Source organism: Panthera uncia (genome assembly GCF_023721935.1).
Source record: "Panthera uncia isolate 11264 chromosome C1 unlocalized genomic scaffold, Puncia_PCG_1.0 HiC_scaffold_4, whole genome shotgun sequence".
Classification (NCBI taxonomy): domain Eukaryota; kingdom Metazoa; phylum Chordata; class Mammalia; order Carnivora; family Felidae; genus Panthera; species Panthera uncia.
The window spans coordinates 66,851,232-66,874,526 of record NW_026057585.1 but is presented as its reverse complement, the minus strand read 5'-3'; the positions used below and the strand labels follow the sequence as shown (position 1 = coordinate 66,874,526).

At 45.0% G+C, this 23,295-nt stretch overlaps 1 protein-coding gene across 3 annotated transcripts in view; it reads right to left on the bottom strand.

Annotated features, from left to right (window-relative positions):
- The window catches only part of BEND5 (BEN domain containing 5), a 1,448,520-nt gene that overhangs the window by 93,669 nt on the left and 1,331,556 nt on the right, over positions 1-23,295 (bottom strand). For all 3 annotated transcript variants that reach the window (XM_049618594.1, XM_049618596.1, XM_049618595.1), the window contains exon 9: positions 9,106-9,217. In XM_049618594.1, the coding sequence (XP_049474551.1) occupies positions 9,106-9,217 (112 nt within the window). The remainder of the gene's footprint in view (positions 1-9,105; positions 9,218-23,295) is intronic.

The following is a 23,295-nucleotide window of genomic DNA, read 5'->3' as shown; positions in this document are numbered from 1 at the left end:
GGAGGTATACCAGACGAGAAGGGTAAGTGAAAAGAGATTATTCTGGGACTGTCCACAGAGACTCCTTTTCAGCTCATTGTGGCTGGATAATTGGGTGATCATGGGATAGGGAAAATGGAGAAGCAAGCTTGGTCTAATTTAGAAATCAGGGTAAGTTAAACAGATATTGGTAGCAGATCCTACATGACTAGATTCTAACATTCTAGAATTTCTGAATTTGTGAGCTTGAGAACAAAATTCCATACATGGGAGCTCTTAGTGACAAGGGATCAGCAGGGGCAAAAAATGAAGGAAAGAAGGTGAGTCAACAGAAATGCAATACAGTGAGAGAAGTGTAGGGGTTTGAAAGTCGAGGGTGCCATGGATTTCCCTGGGATGCTTTCGTGCTATCGTTCTGGGAAACACTGTGTCAGATGAGGTGGCTAACAAGATTTCCCCAAACGTTCATCAAGGGCCTACTAAGTAAGGGTGAGTCCCTGCCAGGTAACTGAGGTATAAGCTGAAAAAGACAGAGTTTCTGTCCTTGAGAAGCTCAGTCTAAAGGAGGCAGGAAAACCACCACAAGAACACAGCAGGATGTGTGCTTAACCAGGGGTGTACCCAGCGCTGTGGGATGCATATAGAAATCCTAACAACCACCCTCTAGAGAGACTGCCTTTTAATCAGTGCTGAAGAGGTTCTCACTGAGCTACCAGTGAGTGGCCAGCCCTGCCCAGGGGAGCAAGGAGGTAAAGGCAGATCCTTGGCTCTGAAAGGGTTTGCAATTTAGCTGAGAAACTGGAATCCAGAGCAGGTCAGAGGAGATGCTACTATGGCACCAAGCCTACAGAATACACCCCCTGTGTGTTTATGGAATAAACTACTAGATGAAAGAAGCAAAGTCTGATGATAGAAGAACAAAGCAACAAAAACCTTTGTGGGCCAAAGGGTTCAGGGAAATCTTAGAGAAAGTGGGCCTGGAGGTGGGTTCTGAGGATTAAGTAGGATTTGGAGAGTGACTTAGTGTGTCTCTTGACTTGAAATACTCTTCCTGCTCTTGACTCAGCAAATTCCCATCCATTCTTCAGAACCCTGTTCAGATGTTAATTCTAGGTCTTGCTGAGCAGATTGCTTCTTCCCTGCCTGTCTTTCCTCTCTCTCTCACCCAACACACATTCATGGAAGGCCTGTGCCCTGGGTATCAGGGATCACAAATGGCTAAGGTGAAGTCTAAGACCTCAATGGAATCACAGTCTGTGGTGGGGTATGGGAGCTGGGGACAGTGGGAACAGTGAGGTAAGTGCTGTAATGGCCAAATGCATAAAAATACTAGTGGCTCCATTTCTCATATACCTACCATTGACGGCGATTTATATACATATTATCTTACCCTGAGAGAAATCCCATGGGATGGGCATTGTTAATCCCAGTTTACAAATAAGGAAAATGAGATACAAGAGTTTAGTTGAGCTGGCTTAAAGGGAAACTTCTGGAAGCTTTGCTGATCTCCATGCCATTGAAACAGTATGTACCTAGTTACTTGATGAGAAGTATCCAGAGTCTTTCAGGATGAAAAGATGTTAGAGAAATTGAAGGAAACAACCACCCTGACAGGAATATTACTCTGAAGTGAGAGATCCCTCTCTACCCTGCTTGCTGCCAGAGTCAAAGTTATGATCTAGAGAGACAGAAAAACCATGCCTTTTATCACAGATGGGAGAAGTTGCCCTTTAGAAAAATAATGATTTTCCCTTAAAATTTCTTAAAGTTTCAAAACCGTCTCAAACTATTGTAGGAAAAAACTGTAAAAATTTCATGAACCCAGAGTCCCCTATGTTCTCAGAGCCCCCTGTACAGTATTATATTTACCTTCATTCTTTACTTCCACATTGAACCTTTCCCCTGGTGGCTATTTACTGTTTTCCTGGGCCATGTTGGTAGGTGTGGAAAGATAACTGAGTAGACTGGCGTGTGTGATCTATGGCTGTGGTGAGTGCATCTAGTCTATCCCTTGTGAAACTTCTGGCAGCTGGCTATAGTCTGGACACTTCAACAGGGCATTTCTCTTCACCCTACCCAGGGCAATAGTCCTTCTTCACCTTGATAAAACGCTTTACATTCGCATACATCGGATCTCTCCATCCTGTGGGTAAACAGGCCAGGGCTTATTCTTCCCTTCTACCTGATGGACACACTAAGGCTCAGGAAACAAATGCTTACAGAACATCTGCCATGTGCTAAGCACCTTCCGAGGCATTCACTCCAGGCTGTCCTTCTCTGGCAGCAGCCAGACTTTTGTGCCTTGTCATGGAAATCTCACCCATCAGGGGAGCCTTCACAACCAACAGACAACTCCAAGATGATACAGAGACACAGACTGTTGGAGCCAGATGGGCCCTGGGGAGTCTATCCTTCAACACCTACAGTGTATACACTGGGGTAGGGTGAGGTGGGGTGGGAGCGGGTGTGGGGAGTGAAAGGCCCAGAGAAGGGAAGAGACTTGCCTAAGAGCACCAAGCAAATTAGTGGTTCTGCCACTCTGGTGGGGGGTGGCTAGTATTCTCAGTCTCTCTTCACAGGCTTTAGCTGCTCCCTGCAGGGGATCTTTGGGGTAATATAGCCAGAGACATGTGGATGCAACAAAAGCTTGGGAACCTACAGTCCAGAGCTCCTGAGGCCTCAGGGAGACAGTCTGCAAATGCCCTAGGGATGTGGTACAGCCTCCTCCTAGGGGGTGATAAGCACCCTGCCACAGGGGGAGTATTTTCCCAGCCCAAGGCCATGGCTGTGGCCTCCTCTCCTGGTTTGCCCCTAAGTGTGTATGTGCGTGGGGATGGAGTGCCCCCAACCTTCTACCCCCCTGCTTGCCAAGGTGGGTTTACCCTTTCCAGTAGCAAGACTCCTCTCCCAGGCTGTCAGGTATGAGCACACAGGCACCCCCTGGTTTCTAGTGAGGAGCTACCGTCTCAGGGCCTTCTGGTCTAGCGACCCGGTGAAACCTCTGCCCATGCGAAGAGCAGACCTCAAGGGCCACTTCCTGCCATTTTGACTGGGTGGGGAGACTGCCTGGCTGTGTGTTTGTGTGTATGTTCCATGTGTGATCATGTATAACTTGACACCTATCTATGTGTCTGTCTTGTATGCACCGTGTCCATGGTGCTTTTATGCATATACTTTGTTTTCGGTATGTGAATGTAGGCATTTTCTGCACATCTCCACATTGTGTGACTGTGTGAGTGTGTGTGTGTGTGTGTTTTCCGTGCAGTATGAATGAGAGCTGGTTCTGTGTGTGTTAGATGACCATGCCACCGGCTGCTCTGTTTGTCATGCAGATGTGTTATAACTTATTTATTTATTTGACAGAAAGAGAGCAGCTTATCTTGAGGACTACAGGAGGCAAGCAAGGAAAAAAAAAAAAAACAAAAAACAACCCGGCCCTGTGTTGCTCTATTTTAAAAACTGCTCCATGTTGTTATGGCAGCTAATTTTCCTTAAATGATTTAAGGAAACAGATCTGTTTAAGAGCTACAGCCAAGTTGTTATAGCAACACAGGCCTTTCTCCTCCAGGAAAAAGGAGGAATCCCCACCACCACCCCCTGCCCCCCGCCCCTGGAGCATAGAAGCCCCTCGCAAAAGCGACCCTTGGGTTCTTGGGGGACTCGGGGGGCAAAAGAAAGGGCAGGAGGGGACCCACTCACCTCCCACTGTCAGTCCTTAGGGAGTCTTCTTAGCAGCTGTGCTCACCACTCTCCAGTTCAGATCTCATTGTCCTTCACCTGCACTACTGGAATAAGCACTGAACGGGACTCTCTCCTTTCGTTTCGTCTCATCTCCTTTGATCCACTCTCCACACTGCAGCTTTCATAAGTTTCTAAAGCATATGTCATTCAACATAATATTCTCTCTGGTGCCATGTTCTCTGTTACGTGCTGGATATGCATGAGGCATGTCTTTGAATAGCACTCCTGGAACGTTGGCCTTTATTCCACAAGTAATAGGGAGTCATTGAAAAGTCTTAATCAGGCAGGGAGAGATCCAGTTGGATTTAAATTTTAGAATGACTTAAGTTTTTAAATTGGGGGACTGAATGGATGGAAATACTATTCATTGATCTCTGTCTCCCTTGCTCAAATGTTTTTGATGGCTCTCCATTGACTACACTGATTCTTAAGATTGAGAGAGGGTGTGTGCTTGGAATATTCCTAACAAGTGGTGTTTTGTTCCATAGCTTTGATTTTTTTTAATTCAATCAAAAATCAATGCAAAAGAGGGCCTAAGACTTTGATTTTAATAAGAAGAGAGCATGGGGCCATAGGAAGAAGCCAAATTCCTTTGCTCCATGTTCACTCACCCATGAGCTTCTTCCCATCTGCCTCTCACACTGCCCTCTTGCGCTGCCTGTCATAAATCCTGCATACCAGCTCAGCAGCTGAGGCCTCTCTCACTTCTCTGAGAGCTTTCCCTGGAATGCCCTCTCCCCTTTCCCTGTAACCTCCCTCACCCCTAAACTACAGCCGCCATTGCTAGAGGCCCAGTCCAAAATCCTTGAGAAAACTATCCTTCAGACACCACACATATTGGATGAATCTCTCCCAACCCCATATTTCCAAAGCATTGCATTTTCTCTACCATAGCACACCTTCCTGGCTGCCTTGGATTAAAACTGTTCTTAAGAGTCTGGACTTCCCATCAGATTATGAGTTCTTCCTGACCTGAGATCCTGCCCCATTAATCTCTATGACCCCAGAGGTTACAGAGGGTTTGCCCATGCATTGAGAAATGTGCACTTCATTCAATTAACTGAGCATTTTAAAGCAACACCTGCTTTTTTGTTTATCTTTGCCGAACACTTCTCTGGGTGTGCCTCTCAGATCGTTAGGCATTAGGAGACTTATAGATGGGTGGTCCTAGGAAGCTCATTCGTAAATGGGCTTAACTTTTTAAGATTGTAACTGGACATAGGTGAGAGAGGAGGGCCCTGTGTGTGCTCTTGTGTGCAAGTGGCTCTGGTTGTGTGGCTGATGGTGCGTGTGCCAGGATAAAGCCAAATTTCCATGGGTAGGGCTGAGCTCTCACCTGAAAGGTGATGTCATTTCTGGGGCTAATTACCTGGGGAAGAGGTAGAGTACTCAGACCTAACTTCAGAATGGAAAGGAGAAACCTGGATATAGAGCAGAGATGGAACTGGCTCCCCTGGTCTTCACCACTGAAGGTGATGAAATGTCGAAGAGCAGCTCCCGAGTAAGACATGTTTGGACGGTGGGAAGACTGAAACCCAGGGATCTGAGGGGGCTCTGGGTTGCCAGAGAAAGCTAAGTTCAATGGTGGGTAGAATGGGGTGGGCACTGAGGCTACGAATGGAGCATATTAGTGAAGGTGACCAGAAGCCTGTGTCGTGGGAACCAGAGCAGGTAATACCATCTCAGGTTTTGTCCCTGAGAGTTTAGGACAATCTCAGCAGGTTGCAGGGAAACCTAGGAGAGGCTTTATGTCCATACACCAGACTCTTCAGGAAAAAAGGACACATGGATGGTGGTGGCAGCATCCGGGACACTTTGAGTGGGAGGTGAGACTGGGGAGAGGTAATACGGCCCAGTTGCTTCTTTTCATCAGGGAAATCATATTAAAACCAACTCACAGAGGCTCTGGTTTACTTCATCATTTGCTCAGCATTTACACTGAGTGCCTGCTCAGGGCTGGGTCCCTGCTGGGCACTGGCGACTCTGAGATGAATCAGCCAGACTCTGCCTAGGGGACAGTTCATCACAACTGGTAAACAAAGGCCAGGCTGTCCACAGGGAGCTGTCCCAGGAGTGGGGCATAAAACACTTTATGTCTGAGATCCAGTACAGTCCTCTGGGTGAAACACTCCATGGTCAAGATCATCACTTAGTTTCCAAGACCCATAGGGCGGGGGAAAGGGCTTAGTGAGCAAAGGGCTAGGAAAGCAGCCTTTGAAGTAAATGCCATCATCAACACAGGACACCAGGCTCCTGTTGTCAGGTGGGGACACAGAAGAGCTCGTGCCTGAGACTCACAGTGTAGGTTGGACATACTACTTTTGCTCAACTTCAAAGTCAACATGTCTAAAGTTTGTGCCCAGTCTCGCTGCCCCTCCTGAGTTCCCATCTCAGGAAGGGTACCACATCCACTCCACTGTCCAGGCCAAACGATGGGCATCATGCAAGACCCCTTCCCATCCAATCAGCCAGGCACTAAGCTGCCCTCATCTCCCTCCATAATGCCTCTCCAAGCCTATAGCAGTAAGCTCTACTGGTCTCCAGCCTCTATCCTGGCCCCCTGACCCTCCAAAATGGCCCCCTTATAGACACCAGAGGGGTCTTTCTGAAATGCAAACCTGATCCTATCATTTCCCTGCTTAAAAGTCCAAATTGCACCCTGTATCATAACCCTCTCTGCCCTTCTGTCTGCTCCTAGTACTAGCCACACTGAATGACTTGGAAATCTCCTGAGGGTGCCTCCCTCTCAAGGCAGATGCACAGATGTCTCCTTTTCCTGGAAAGCTTTCCCTGCCCTGGGAATCTTTCACACATCAGCTCAGGTGTGGTCTCCTGGGTTGGGTTCCTTCCATGGGCTCCCACAGCCCCTGTGCCTCCCTCTACAAATGCACCTGGAATAACTGCCTGTAAATACCTGTCTGTACCAGGCTGTGAACTCCTTAGGGGTGGACAGCAGCTCTGATTATTCCCAGCATCCAGCTAGAACCTGAAGGGGTTCGGTGAGGAACGACGATGCTCACAGACATAGTCCCTGCCCACCAGTGAGGGTCTGCTGATCCCCTGCTTGCTGATTCTGTCAAGCAGAAGGCCACTGGGATGAAGGAGTGAGGCTGTGAGCATTTAGAAACAAGGCCAGAAGCTGTCCTGGCAGTTCACACAGCTTTGGGTTGAGTGATTATGATGATGTGCGCAACAGTGAAGGTCAGGAGTAGAAAGCATTTAAAGCTATTAGGGCAGACGCTTTTGGGTACTGCAGTGTCTGCAACTGGACACAATGTCCCTTAAAGTCAAATGTGACTTTTAATCCAATCCAAATAATGTTTGTTGAGGATCTACTACACACGAGGTACTCTGCTAAGTGCTTTTACATAGCTTTTAAGTAGAGAGACGGTATAATTTATCATCCAAACTGGGACACTTCTAAGAGCGAAAGGGGGCCCTGTTCATACTCTAGGACAACAGGTATAAGTGGGAACTGCCCCAGGCAAGCCAAAACTTATAACCATCCTACCCACAGGTTACATTCTCAGTACTTTTTTCTCCCCCCGTAATTCCACACACAATTTGTAAATCTGTATTTACCAGTATTTACTTACTTAATGTCTATTTCCCTGCAGATTGCCAGGGTTAGGGTTTTGTTCACTACTAGAAAAAGCCTCAATGCCTAGTATGTAGAAACTACTTGATAAATATTTGTAGAAATAAGGAAGGCAAGACTGGAGTAAAAGCCTGGGCAGGGAGAGAGGGGTGGGGAAAAGAGAAGAGGTGGAGGGAGCTGGGATCCTTGACTCCCAGGTTAGTGCTCCCTGTTCTTGCTTAGGACTTAAAGGAGTGGACTGTCAGGAACAACACAGCTTATGCAACGAGTTCAGCCTCCCCATGTGTTTATTAAGTTCCAGCCAGCTGATGAGCAACCTATTCATGGCACAGAAAGTGTCTACATATCTCTGTCACTCATTCTTGCCTGATTTATGCTCTATAGCATGGACGAGTGTCTAGTTGTTTGTGAGCAAACCAATGACTTCCAATTGATGATAGCAATGGCAGGCTGAAGCCTCTTCTCTTTAGCAAACCTAACCCCCTTCGCTTTGGTTCTTCCTCCATGCCCCGCCCCCCCACCTCTCTCCTCAGGGATTCATCTAAAATACCATTTTGTTCAATGGCTCCTACCTTATCACTGTCCCATGTCTTTTCTTTTAAAGCCATTCTTCATAGTCCCCTCAGTGAATAACTGTTTTCTATCTATAAACCACATTACAGTTGGCATAACACGATTTGCCATAGTTAATCCAATTCAATTCAACCAATAGTTATTGAATATCTATAACCAGCCAGATCAGAAAAAAATTTAGGGGCTATGGAAATCAAAGGATCATGAAATCACAGTCATCAAAGTTAGAAGAGATTCAGATGCTATCTCACTACAGCGTCTTCCAACTGAATCTCCTCTATACGCCATTTTGACAGTGTCATTTAGCTTCAAGGTGAACACTTTTAGTAAGGCAAAGTTCACAGCTCCTACACCCACTCTGGCTCAGGCAGCTCTAAATGTTAAAAAGTTCTATTTCCCTACAGGTCTTACCTCTACCTTTGGCCTTCACCCAGAAGATGTCTGTCCTGTCCTCTCTGATAGCTCTTCAGAGATAGAATGACTATGGTCGTCCTCCTTTCTCTAACCTATGAAACCCCAATGTCTTCTCCTATTTCTTAAAAGTCTTACCCCTATGAGAAAACTCAATATGGACACCCATTGTTCTCCTTCTTTCTGGAATAGCAGGCCCTCTTCACTGGGAACAAGTTCACTACCACCACCACCACCACCACCATAGCCCCTAAGTCCAACCATGTGGTTCCAGTGAGGCTGTCCTGTCTTACATATGCTTGCCTCTGGGGCCACAGTTGACTTGCCCAGTGGTAGCATGTCCTCACAACTAGGCCAGTCATGGTCCTTTTGGAACTGGAACTAGAAAATGAGAACGAATCACTCTCCAGTGATGGGAGTCACTAGATGTGACACTTGACACCTGTGTCCTACAGGGGAGGAGGGCCAGTCTACAGTATTCTGGGACTCTTGTAATAAATTCTCTATTTCGCATATTTCAAGTTGTATTTCTTTTGCTTGTAGCCAAAGAGCCTTGACAAATGTGAATCTGTTTCAATATATTTCCTTTATCCCATGAGACCTCCTGAACCCAACTGAACCCAGTATTTGTGAAGGGAGGGGAAGCTACTCATTTAGAGATGAGACCAGGAGGCCTAATACCCACCCTGGTTTGACCCTGCACTCCTAATTTGTAGCTCCTAGTAGATATCCCCAGTACAACGCTGCCCTTTCCCAGATTAAGGCATAAAACCAGCAGGTGCTGAATGGGTTTGGTTACTCACTGGGTCATTGTACATCTGGATGATGAGCTGTTTCACTCCATGTAGGGTAGGGTGAGCCCACGGAGAGGGATCCAGCCAGTGACGGTTCAGGTCAAACCCCATTAGAGAGCACCTGGGCAATACCCAAAGTCAGAGTCAGTATGAACAGGACAAACCAAGCTTCTCACTTACCAAAATACAGTTAGGAGTAGGAACAATCATTATGTCACTTATCTAGCCTTTGTTTTTTGCCAGAGACAGTTCTAAACATTTTACATGTATTAATTGATTCAATGCTTTCAACAACCCTATGAAGCCACTACTGTTATAATTCCCACTTTACATAAGAAGAAGCTGAGTCACAGAGAAGTTCAGATATTTTTGTCGATGAGTCTGACTTCAGTATCCACTCTCTGAGACCGCAGATATATGTACATGTGTTACACAGAGCAGTAGAAAGAAATGTTCAGGCTGAAGTCACTGGTGTCCTTATTATTCCTCTCTGTCTCCTACCCATAGGTAACCCATTGTCTCTACCTTCAAAATGTATTAAGAATCAACTCCTTGGGGCGCCTGGGTGGCGCAGTCGGTTAAGCGTCCGACTTCAGCCAGGTCACGATCTCGCGGTCCGTGGGTTCGAGCCCCGCGTCGGGCTCTGGGCTGACGGCTCAGAGCCTGGAGCCTGCTTCCGATTCTGTGTCTCCCTCTCTCTCTGCCCCTCCCCCGTTCATGCTCTGTCTCTCTCTGTCCCAAAAATAAATAAAAAACGTTGAAAAAAAAATTAAAAAAAAAAAAAAAGAATCAACTCCTTTTTATCACCTCCACTGATATTACCTTGAGCTTGGACCAAGGTCCCAAGTATTGTAATAATCTCTTACCTGTCTTATTTCCATCCTGACATCCTCCCAGCCCACCTCTCACCTTATCTTCCCCTTACACCCCCATTTTCCACACAACATCCAGGGTGATCCTCTAAAACATAAGTAAAATTATGTCTCTTTCCTCAAATGGTCCCTATTAGATGCAGAGTAAAGCCCCCCACAAGCTACAAGTCCCCATGTGGTCCTTCTCTGCCAACCTCTCTGACTTCAGCTCCTACCACCATCCCTCTTGCTTTCTCTGTGCCAGATGCTGGAGTCCTCACTGTTCCTTCAACACACCAGGTGCATCTTGTCTCAGGGCTTTTGTATAGGCTGTTCCTCTGCCCAAATACTCTCCCTCCAGATATCTTAATGACTCATTCTTACTTATTTCAAATCTGTGTTCAAATGTCGCCAGCTCAGTGGAGGCTATCCTGACCAGCTTCTCCATACTCTCCCTTGAGCACATTAAAGAACCTCACTAGGACAAGTGCAATCATGGCTTCTGGTTCTCTTCTCTTCCCTCTTCCTCCTTTTCTCACTTCAGATCTACTCAAAGCCCTGCTTAGACTTGGGAAGAGATGTCACCTCCAGGTCTCTGTCCCCATGCCACCATCCACCAGGCCTTCACACACTCTAGGTACTCTCCAGCCCAGCCCAGGCTGAGGTACAAGTTCCTGAAACTCTGTGCTTGCTCACAATTCTAATTGCCACTTTCCTTCTCTCCAGGCCATCCTATTATAATCCCCAGACTGTCTCCCACACAGATCTGATTGGCTTGCTTTCCTAATCAAGATTCATCTATAGGTCTTCATCACCTACAGGATAAAAGTCTGCTCTTTGCAGATTTTTAACCAGATTCAAAACTGATGGGTATCATTCTCTTTGTCTTCTGGGCCTCAATTGTCCTCCTTTTTCTCCTCTATCCCACTGATTCACTATTTTACACCCCCATCTTATCCTCCAAGCTCCTCTCTTTCCTTAAGCAATATAGTTTAACCCCCTCTCAATTTATTAAATTTCTATCCCCCATCTATCACCCTACTCAGAAAAATAAAGGATTGTACTCGGAATCTACCTGTCCTTCAAGATGGTTGGGGTAAGAATGGGGGGTGGTAAATAAAAATTTCCCCTTGTCACTTAAAATAAGCATTGTCGGAACCCTGTAGGAGAATAGCTAATGTTTCATGAGTCACATGGGGAAAGGCATCATTGAGGAGAAGTCATTTGAGTTGAGCCTTGCTGGATGAATAGAATTTTTCCAGGTGTTGGGGGCGAAAGGAAATATAGAAGCAAAGAAAGGAACTGTGAATCCACCCAGGATACTGGGGGAATAGTGGATAGTTTGGTTTGGCTAAGTCATAGAGTACGTAGTGGGGAGGTGGAGACGGTAAGGCTATAAAGGGAGGTGGCAGTGAAATGTGAAGGGCTTTGAATTCCTGCAAAGAGTTTTATTATTATTATTATTATTATTATTATTATTATTTTGTATTGCTGTGTTGAGATCAACCTGGTGCTGATGCTGGCTTTTTACTGCTTGCAGAGTAAGAACAGAGATAGCCCTACATCTAGGTTACAACAGCATCACCCAATGAAGCAAACACAATCAAGAGAACATTTGCTGACATTACTCTGGTCTCAAGAACTAAGTACTTTACCAAATACAAAATACGTAATTGAAGTTAATGTTATGAGGGTGGTGCTATTACTATTCCCATTTTGCAGATGTGGAAACTGAAACCCAGAGAGGTTACAAAGTGCTTGAGAGAAAGGAGGTGACGTCAGGACTGGTTCACAAGCAGACTTCATTCCTGGCCTTTAAGAACATAGGCTAACAGGAGAAAGAAGATATGCTTCAGGCTTATGTCCACTTATAATTCAGGACAATATTGTGAGGATTAAATGAGATAAACACATGTATTGAACTTAATTTAGCATGGGTTCTGACATATAATAACAACTTTAAAATGTTATGTTGTTGTTTTGTTGAACATTTTATTATTGTTTTATTTTTATTTTTATTATTTTTTAATGTTTATTTATTTTTGAGAGAGAGAGAGAGAGAGAGAGACAGACAGACAGACAGGGCATGACCAGGAGAGGGGCAGAAGGAGGGACGTACAGAATCCGAAACAGAACCACGAGATCATGACCAGAACCAAAGTCAGACGCTCAACTGACTGAGCCACCCAGGTGTCTCTGTTATTATTTTGTGCTACATCCTATAGGAGTGACATAGACTAATAAGTTTGCAGTGTACAGGGGCCTGGAATGGGCAGTAGACAGCAGTGGTCAGGGATATCCCATATCTTTTCTTCCAGTCTGGGAATCAGGCAGATCAGAGTGCATGTCCATGTTCCTAATGTAGTAGGCATTTGCCCATTTTCTTTGGGGGAATGCCCAGCATCTAACCCTATGATTAGATGGGACAGGGTTGGGAAGAGTATGCTCCTCTAACATTACAGATGATGAGACTATGGTGGTGCCTTTTTTCCTCCCACAGAAGACCAGATGAGCCACATGCTCTCTCTTTGTGATTTGCCAGCCAGGGCAGCAACAGGAAACCAGACTCGGGCAACAGCCACTTCCCCCAGGATTTAAACTTGGACTAGGTGATGCAGGCTGGAAGTCAGGTGTACAGCAGTGCCACCATGGTACAGAAGTAGATTACTTCTGCCAAGAGCCAATTTTCTGCCTTCCAAAGCCAGTCTATTAATTGTTTGTTTTCTAAATGTGATCTTTCCTATAAATTCCCTTTTTGCTTAAGTGGCTGGAATTAGTCCTTGTTTCTTTAATGGAAAGCATCCTTAACCATATAACTCTGTAGCCTAATTTATAGAAAACTCCAGCAGGCCCCTATATTGTTCACTTCCCAGTGGCTGGTCACCAAGAAGATGGAACCATTGGTCTGGGTGTTATGCTCCCAGAGTTCTTCCAGCTTCCACTGAGCATCTAAAAACTTGGAATGGAACATTGTTGTTAATAGGACTTAATCACAAATGACTGTTCCTTAGAGAAGGTTAGCTTACTTACCTCTCCTCTGCCTCCAAATAAGAATGCCCTAAGCAATGTTTTAGCCAAGTCACCAGCTTGCTCCATATTTCTATGACCTGGTACTCACCACCTCCCCAGGTAGCTTATCTCATTCTGGGACAGCTCTGCTAGAAAAGTCTTTCTTCTCTTCAGCTGAAATTTGTCTCCCAGTGACTTCCTCCACTAGTCTCAGCCTTGCCTCTGAGAGTCACACAGACCTGTAAGGCAGTGTTGTGAAGACCAGAAGATTTGGAAGTCACAGTTGGGTTTAAGCTTTGGTTGTACTCCTTACTAGCTATGTGATCTTTTTAACGTTTCTTTTTCCGAAGCCTCTTTTGCTTCTGTTTTATCATATGTGTAATGAGGAAAACAACCTTGACTTCCTGAATTGTGACCATGAACTAATAATAATGGTCCAGCAGAATCCTCAGAACAGACTGAATATTAAATAAATTGTAGCCAGTGATGACAGTGACAGTGGTGGGGACTGTGGTATTGTTGAAATTGTCTGAACCTAAATGTCACCTCCTCCAGGAAGGCTTGCTGACTTACTCTCTGCAAATGTGGGATAGGTAGTTTTCCTTTGTTCCCATGGCATCCATTGCTCCCCCTCCTACCTCCATCAGATTGGCTACAGCAAAAGATATAGTAATTAATTGAGGATGATGTCTTATTTATGTTTGTATTCTTAGGCCTGAGAAGGAGTCTGGATTATCGTAGACATTGAAGAAGAAGAAGAAGAAGAAGTAGTTGAAGAAGTAGTTGTTGAATGAGCATTTCATGCTTTCCCAAGAATTTCCCAATCTCCTATGATATAGTTCTTACAACCATCCAGGCACACAGCTGGATTCCATTTTTTAAGTGGGAGCACTGAAGTCCAGAGAAGGTAAGCTATTCATTCAAGGTCACTTAACTGGTATTCCACAAGGCCCAGACTAGAATCAGGGTGAATTAGCCCAAGTTGGTTTTCCCATTTGGCCATGCTGCTTCCAGGAAGCCTCTTTCATTCAAAAGAGTGAGATTCAAAACTTAAGAGAAAGAGTTAGAGGCAAAGATCCTCAAAGGTCAACACCTTCATCCAGCCTGCTGATGAAAATAAAGTGTGGCTGGTGACTCAAGGCACCTCAATCCTCAAAGAATCCTAGAGCTCTGTAGAATTTAAAGCACTTGTCAAACTCCTCAGTGAGTAGGACCTGTGCTGGGTACTTTTTGAGCTGATTTTTAAAGAACACTTCTCATGGCAATAGTCTATCAGCAGGTGGGTATTTACTAAAGAAAACACTTTAGTGAAGATGCAGGAGCCCCACCTGGCTGGGGGCCAGGAGGACAGGTCTTGCCCTTTATGTCTATATCAACTTGAGAAAGTCACTTCCCCTCCCCTGGCTCCATGCTCTTCTTTGTAAAACAAGGAGGTTGTATTTCATTCAGGGAGGTCTCATCCAGCTGTCTCATTATACATTTTTTTGTTGTGGTTGTTTTTTGTTTTTTGTTTTTTTTTTTACTTTTTAAGTTTTTATTTTAATTCCAATTAGTTAAAATATAGTATTACATTACTTTCAGAGATACAATATAGTGATCCAACATTTCCATACATCATCCTATGCTCGTCACAATAAGTGCACTCCTTAATCCCCATCACCTATTTAATCCATCCCCCCACCCCCATCCCCTCTAGTAACCACCCATTTACTCTGTATAGTTAAGAGTCTGTTTCTTGGTTTCTCTCTCTCTCTCTCTTCTTTTGCTCATTGTTCTGTTTCTTAAGTTTTACATATAAGTGAAATCATATGATATTTGTCTTGCTCTGATTGACTTATTTTGCTTAGCATTATAATCTCTAGCTCCATCCATGTCATTGCAAATGGCAAGGTTTTATTCTTTTTTATGGATTAATAATATTCCATTGTGTATGTATACACATCTTTTTATCCATCCATCAATCGATGGACACGTGGGCTGTTTCTATATCTTGGCTATTGTAAATAATGCTGCTATAAATCTTATTATATGATTTTAAAGCATCAATAATTGGGCTTTATCTCCAAAGTTAGGGACTTGAAGGAAACACACATTACTGATAAAGTTAAAATACAAAGAAAACAAAATATTCTAGGAAAAGGATTGATACAGTTTTTAAAAGAAACACCAAATAGTCAAGGATTGCCAATATCTTAACATTAACTGCATGCATTTTTCAACATTCGAGATTTACATGGGACCCAATCTTTGCCTCTAGGAGTTCTTAACTTGCTCTGAACTTTGAAGAAGGGATGGGAATTTGCCAAAAGTCAAGTCCTGAGAGAGCATTCCAGGCAGAGGGTGTGACATGTACAGTCAGCGAAGTGAGAATGGTTGGAAATTATACATATTTCTAACAGGCAACTAATGTATTATGCTTCTGTCCTTAACTAGGCTATAAGCACCAGGAGGGCAGGGCTGATGCAGCTCTTTCTCTTCAGTGGTTTCAGGACCCAAACCATCTGCCTAAAGACAGAGGAATGAACAAGGTGACCTCCAGATGTCGAGCTCTTACAGTATGATTGCCAAATTAGAGTCACTGAGTGTGAAATCCTGGGTCTCTGTCTTCTTGGTGCTCTTCTAATTCTGTTATTTATTTTTAACACAAAATTTCTGCATGAGCTCCAAGTCAGGACCCATGCCCTGACATAAATGGGGCTCTTTATGGTGCCGATGAGACACAATATTTGACATTGGGATCATTCTAGAAAATCCAGGGATGCCTGGGTGGCTCAGTCAGTTAGGTGTCCTATTTTGGCTCAGGTCATGATCTCATGGTTCATGAATTCGAGCCCCACATAGGGCTCTGTGCTGACAGCTCTTAGCCTGGAGCCTGCTTCGGATTCTGTGTTTCCCTCTCTTTCTGCCCCTCCCCTGCTCATGCTCTGTTTCTCTCTCTCTCAAAAATAAACAAAAATTAAAAAAAAAAAAAGAAAATCCAAATTTGTGGAAGTCAAATTTATATGTAACCATATAATGTATGCTTTTATTCTCTTGAGTTGGAGATACTCTTGACTTTTTTTTTTTTTTTTTTTTTTTACTCTTTATTATCTTTTGTTTCTTCTTCCAAACTGTGAGCCCGGTGAGGGCAGGGACTATGTTTGTGTCATCTTGCCCACCTCCACTCCAACTTATCTACTACAGACCCAGGTGCAGAGAAGGTTCATTATATCTATTGAATGAATGAGTGAATGAACGAATGTATGAATGAATACCCCGAAGATGTGCAAACAAAGTTTAGGTATTAAAGACATATTTTGAAAAGCATTTAAGTATCTGTTACAAGCTAGATGCTTTCACAATAACCAGTTAAGGTAGGTATTATTAATCCTCATTTTATAAGTGAGCAAATAAAATCCAAGAGAGATTTGACCTTTAGAAGATCATTTGACAACTACTAGGATATAGATCTGGGATTTGAGCCAAGATCTTATGGATGCAAGGATGGTCTACAGTGACTTTTTGAGGTCCCCCAGCCATGGGTAAGGCTGTGTGATCTATGAAAGAGACCCCAAGCTACTCCTATCTGCTCTTCCTTTATTGGTCTCTTCCTCCTCTGCCCATAGTTCCAGAGAATATTATTCAAATAGCAAATAAATAGCTCCATCTTGTTAAGGGCATCATGCCCATCCTAGCTGTCATAATGGCAGCTAGAATGAGAGCAATGATTTTAATTCCCCTCCTTATGATTTCCTTTTCATCTCTAAAGGATAGAGAATAAGACAGCTTGGTGGCTCCAGATCAATCTCATCTGAGCACTGTGGGGCTATATGCTCCTGGAAGGGTGGCACTGACAGGCAGAGTGTACGAACCACACATGCAATTGTCTCTCAAATGCAGCAGTTTTCCAGCATTACCAATGAGCTGGATTGGATTAAGTATATTTGCACCAAAAGCAAAATAAATATTGCTTTATTTAATGTCACTAAAAGGTTGGGATTCAATTGCCCTTGGCCTGAGGCACCTTCCAGCTGTATTGATTGGCCAGTGTCGGAATGCCAGGCAATCTGTCATCAACAGCTCCTGCAAAATGCTTAGCAGGTGGAGTGGGCTCTACTATGGTGGAGATGGAGGACAGTGGGCAGCGTCCTTTGTCCCAAACACAAAGGATAATTCTAATATATCCCACTCCCTATCACCACCACTAGGATATTTAAAGCATTTCCCTCACATTCCCTCTTAGACTATCACAACAAGGATGTGGCCTGGGCTATAAAGGTAAAGCAGAGGATGGATAAGAAAATACGTTCCGAGTTAGAAGGACTTGGGTTTGTGTCCCAGATCTACCACTGAGTAGTTTGTGACCTTGGACAAATTCATCTGTTTTGCTCAAAGACCTGAAAGCACCAGGAGGGCAAGAAGTGAATCTATTTCATTTGCCATTGAGTATTTCATACTAGCACAGTGCCAGATACACAGCCAAACCTCCATTAAACTGTATGAATAGAGGTTCAGAAAGTGTAAGTAATTTGTCGTAGTCCAGAAAGGACAAGTGATACAGGCAAGACTTGAACCCAGTCCGCCAGGTCTAAAGCCTATATTCTTAGCTATCACTCTATTCTCGATTTTTTAAATGTGTATTTATTTTGAGAGAGAGAGAGAGAGAGAGAGAGAGAGAGAGAGAGAGAGCACACCTGCAAGAGGGGGAGGGGCAGAGAGAGAGGGAGAGAGAAAATCCCAAGCAGCCTGAGTGGTCAGTACTGAGCCCAGTGCAGGGCTCCATCTCAGGAACTGTGAGATCATGACCGGAGCCGAAATCAAGAGTTGGATGCTTAACCGAGTGAGCCACCCAGGCGCCCCTCTCTCTATTCTCTTACCAGTCCTGGGAGTCAAGTCAGCACCCGAGTGAGGGGACTCATGTGAGGTGAGGGGTGGATGCAACATCCTTAATTTTTAAATGGGGAAACTGAATCTCAAATGGAAGTTGACATGAAAAGTACCTTTATGCAAGTTGACAAAAGGTACCCCCTCCAAGTTAGCAAATAGGTGCCCCTTCCGAATGGGTGAAGTATGCTTGCTCTGGCCAGACATGTGGTTGGGAGCAGTCACAGTTGGCCTTGGCCCTTCACCAGGAGTCTTCGGGCAGTGCACAAGTTGTGTGTGCATGTGAGGTGGTTCAGAACATTCCCAAGGTTCATAGCAGAGCTAGAATGAGGTAGGACTTCCTACCTCCAAGGGTCAGCAAGATCTTTACCCTGTAATGGTGGCCTTTCTGGCAAGGTGGTGGGATCGGGAAAGGGAGTACTCAAACCACACCTGGAAAAGGGATCATCTTTAACCTTAAAATTCCTGTGCCCTTTCTCCCAGAACTTATTACTAGTGGATAAGGAGAAGCTTTGTTGGAGTGCCTTCTCCATTCTCATGGAGAACATGTGCTCTGGGGATTCAGCCTCCTCCCTCCAGTCTCCTGCTTGGCAGCAATACCAGGCTTGGGGCAGGGACATTCCACATTGTGACTTAAAACAATTCTGGGGCTCCTGGGTGGCTCAGTTGGTTAAACGTTGGACTCTTGGTTTTGCTCAGGTCATGATCTCATGGTTCGTGAGTCTGAGCCCCACATTGGGTTCTGCGCTGACAGCACAGAGCCTGCTTTGGATCCTCTCTCTCCCTCTCTCTGCCCCTCCCCTGTTCCTGTGTGCACACTCTATCTCTCTCTCTCTCAAAATAAATAAATAAACTTAAAAAAATTATTAAAGAAAAAACAATTCTGAGAGCCAGTCACCAATTGGAAGGACCCAAGATTTCATAAAACCCTATCATCACATTTCAAAGACAGGGAAACAGAGGTCTAGGTCACATAGCTGTAAAAAGTAGAGCTGGAAGTTTATTCCAGAACCAATAGATTATTTTTCCCTCCATAAGAACACTGACAGGAGTCAAAAGAATCATTTAACAAGACCCAAGGGGGAACATTTTCTAAAGGAGTGCACTGGCTCTTGGGGCTAGGAATCATCTCTTTGAGTTTTTTAAGTGAGAAAGGGCAAAGGAAACGCAAAAGAGAAGAAAAGTCCTTTAGGCCTTCACAAGCTCTGGGAGCAGGTGAGACCCCTGCCCACCTGGTCTGAGCCTGAAAAGTGGCTTAGTTTGCATGCAGACTCTGGAGCCACATTGCCTGGATAAAATCCTGGCTTCGGCCACATATTATCTGTGTGGCCTCTCTGTGGCTCAGCCCTCATCTGCAAAATGTTGATCTTGCTACCTCAGAGGGCCATTTTGAGGATTAAACGAGATCAGCCATGGAAAATGTTGGAGACAACTGCCTGGTTTGAGATGAGTGTTAACTGGTCTTATAGTTTGGTTTTGGTATGACTGCCAGGGCCCTCCACAAATGGGTCCTCACTTACTCCTCCAGCTTCTTCAACCATGTCCCTAATCTGTATACCCCACAAGGCTTACACATTTTATATCCTATGAACTAACTGCAAGAAGGTGCCCCTTCCTGTGGGCTGATGCAATTCCTCCAAGTCACAGGCTGATCAGGCTTAGGCTGCATGCCAGCCTCCACCTGCCTTCTTAGCTGGTGCCTTTGTGTGGTGTGTGAACCTACACTGTGGTCTGCAGCTGTGACCATGTGCACCAGCCATGTCAGACCACTTGGCATTCTCCAAGACTTTCTGCTCACTCAGGACTCAGGCAGTAATGTGGAGGCTAGGCACTGGGGCTTCAAGGCAGCTCCCTGGTTTTGACTCCTGGATCTCCTATATCTCAGGACCTTGGGCTAGTTGTTCAACCACTTTATGTGCTTCCGTTTCCTTGTCTGTAATATGAGGATAATACAAGACCCTACCTCACAGGTTGAGGGGGTTGTTGGGAGGAACCTCCCATTGCTTTCAGCCCCAACAGGGACTCTTGGTCTCCAGCAATAAGGAGAATTGCTTCCTTTCCATCCCTTGTTTCCACTCCCCCAAGGGAGGCAATGAGACTTATCTGATTTGTCCCCTTGAGGAAAGGGGCAGAGCCTGTTGGCCCTGACTCTCCAGGCCTGGCTTGCTGGGATCAGTGACCCTTCTGGGAGGGACCTCCTCTCTGCCACATGGTATGCCTTCTGAGAGGCATCTCACCTTCTGCTTGGCCTGGGGCTGGTGGCGAAGTTGAACTTTGGGGTGAAGTAAAAGGAGGTCAATTTTAGCCACATAGATAAACCATGCCTTCCAAATCCTGATTTTACCAATAATAAACTTGTATTTTGACCCCTATCTTTATGATCCCTCAATCACCTTCTAAATTGGTAGAAGTAGGGAGAGAGTAGGAGCAGGAGTATGATGAGTTCCATCTTCAGTGGAAATAATACATAAAAACAGTTAGAACAGGGCCTGGTAGCTTGTATCAGTTCAATTAATGCTTGTATTGTTATCAACACTGTTATTACCTAACATGATTATTCCTCTGTTTTAGAACATGTTGACAATCTCCCCCCTGGCGAACTCCCCCTCATCCTTTGAGGCTCACCTCACCAACACCTCCTCCTTGAGGTCAAGCACAGGGCAAAGTCCACCTCAGGCCCCCAGTGCCTAGTATGAAGTGTGTGCTGTGTCAACATCTGAGGGAAAGAAGGTGGGGAGGGGGAGGAACAGACAGAAAGAAGAAGGGGAAGAAATGATTGAGTGGAAAGGCTTCTTAAGCAGAGTTGCCAGGAAAGACACAGGTGTGAGCAAGAGCAGGCCAGTTCAGGGCCCTGCAAACAGCCCAGGAAGGTGAGGGGAGCGGATGGAGGATGTTAGCACAAGAGCAAGGTGGACAGTGGGAGATGAACCTGAGAAAGATGTTCCTGGACACTGCATGCCTTGAATACCAGGCTACGGGGTTTAGCTTCCTTCTAATGGCAAACAAGGAGCCACAGGAGGATTTTACATAGACAACTAACACTATTCAAGTGGTTTAAGAACTAAGACTGGAAATGACAAAGTTGTTGATTCTACTGTTTTGCTCCTCCAGAAACCCCAGCCACTCATTCTGGGTTACTGTCTCCTCAGAGGCCTGCCTTTGCCATAGAATCAATTATTACAATCAACTTGCTATCAACTCTAACTTTGAAATGCTATTCAGCTGCTTGCAGGGACAGAGATGGGGGGTTGCCTCCACAGACATCTAGCCATCTGGCCTTTTCTGTGGAACCTGGCTGGGAAGCTCATTTGAATAATTGGTTTTGGCGGTGTGCACTTGTGGGTTAGACACCTGATTACACTGCCAGCCCCAATGTCCTTTCAACCTCCTTAGAAACATCGCTCAGGTTACATAAAGCAGGAGAGAGTTTCTGGGAGGTGAGGCTCTGTCTGGCCCCTGTTGTCACTTACACTTCATCTTGACTAACGATGGAACTCACTCACTGTGTGACCTTGAGCAAGTTACTTAGCTTCTCTGTGGCTTGGTCACTTCTTTGTTCAAAGAGAGTGACTCCTACCCTGTCTATGTCACAGGCTTCTTGTAAGGCTCTAAGAAAAGGTGGGGGAGTTGTGACCTAGAAGAAATGCAAGTGGAAAGATGTAGGTTAAGGAGAGCTCAATGTCAGGAAGCAATGTGCATGTGGGCTGTATCAGGAGAAGTACGTCCCCAGAATTAGGCTTGTGATGGTCCCTTCCTACTCCTCCTCCACTAGCTAGCTCTATGAACTTACGGGACTTTCCTAATCTATCTATGCCTCAGTTTCCTCATCTGTAAGGTGAGAATAATGGCAGAGTCGTTCTGAGAATTAAATGAAACACTACATGCAAAATGTCTAGAACACTGGCAGGCCCAGGAGGTTCAACAGAGGTGAGGTGTTCATCATCATCATCACTATTATTATCATTGTCATCATCATAACTGTTCAGTTCTGGACACTAGGCCTGAAAGACAGACAACAACAAACATCTGGAGCTTGTTGAGAGGACAGCAGGAATTATGGGGAGAAGAGTGGATTTCAGACTACATATGAAAAGTCCCATGGCTTTGGGGGATGTCCAGCCTGGAGAACAGGAGTTGGCAGTGGTTGGAGTGGACAGTGGGGAGACGTGCAGACACACAGTCTTCAGACAGCTGAAGGGCTACCATGTAGAAGATGGACTAAAACAGAATAATCCTTCAGGGGTGAAGCGGAAGGGATGGGCTGGGGGGCTTAGCATGAATCCAAACCTTCTCTAACAGTCCAAGCTGGCAGCTTGGTGATGTTTTGGAAGCCAGAGAACCACACCCAAGCCTGGAGGTGGATGAGAAGAGGGGGACCCGGCTGTCATTCAGGGACACTGCTGAGGAAGAGCATTGGACTAGAGGTCTCAGCTCCCTTCCCACCCCAAGGCTTATGGGTTCTGTGACAGAGCCACCAAATGGGGAGAGTGTGGCTGGGATGGGGAGGGAGGCACAGTGAGAAGGGGCTGGCAGCACCTCTCGGTGAGGTGGTCCTTGTAATGGGCCTCTAGTTTCCATTTCTAGCTTGATGAAAAGTGCACAGTTTTTATGCTGTCAAAGAACAAATAGAATATCCCCATGCACTTTACATTTTACACAGCTAAATCTGTGTTCTATCCTATTTTGGAAAGTTTAAAATGTTTCCTCCTTTGGATGCTGAGGTGGGCGAGGTCAGCAAGTTATTATGTCTGTGCATGTGTATGTGTGTATGTTTGTATGTTGGGAATACCTTGTCTGGTATCACCCTCTGCCATGCTTAATGACACTTTGCTGTGCAAATCTCTTTTACTGTCTGTGTCTGGTGAATTCCTATATAGCTTTCAAAAACCCTCCCTCAAATACAAATCAAAACCACACTCAGATACCACCTCACGCCAGTCAGAGTGGCCAAAATGAAGAAATCAGGAGACTATAGATGCTGGAGAGGATGTGGAGAAACAGGAACCCTCTTGCACTGTTGGTGGGAATGCAAATTGGTGCAGCCGCTCTGGAAAGCAGTGTGGAGGTTCCTCAGAAAATTAAAAATAGACCTACCCTATGACCCAGCAATAGCACTGCTAGGAATTTATCCAAGGGATACAGGAGTACTGATGCATAGGGGCACCTGCACCCCAATGTTTATAGCGGCACTCTCAACAATAGCCAAATTATGGAAAGAGCCTAAATGTCCATCAACTGATGAATGGATAAAGAAATTGTGGTTTATATACACAATGGAATACTACGTGGCAATGAGAAAAAATGAAATATGGCCTTTTGTAGCAACATGGATGGAACTGGAGAGTGTGATGCTAAGTGAAATAAGCCATACAGAGAAAGACAGATACCATATGGTTTCACTCTTATGTGGATCCTGAGAAACATAACAGAAACCCATGGGGGAGGGGAAGGAAAGAAAAAAAAAAAAAAAAAAAAA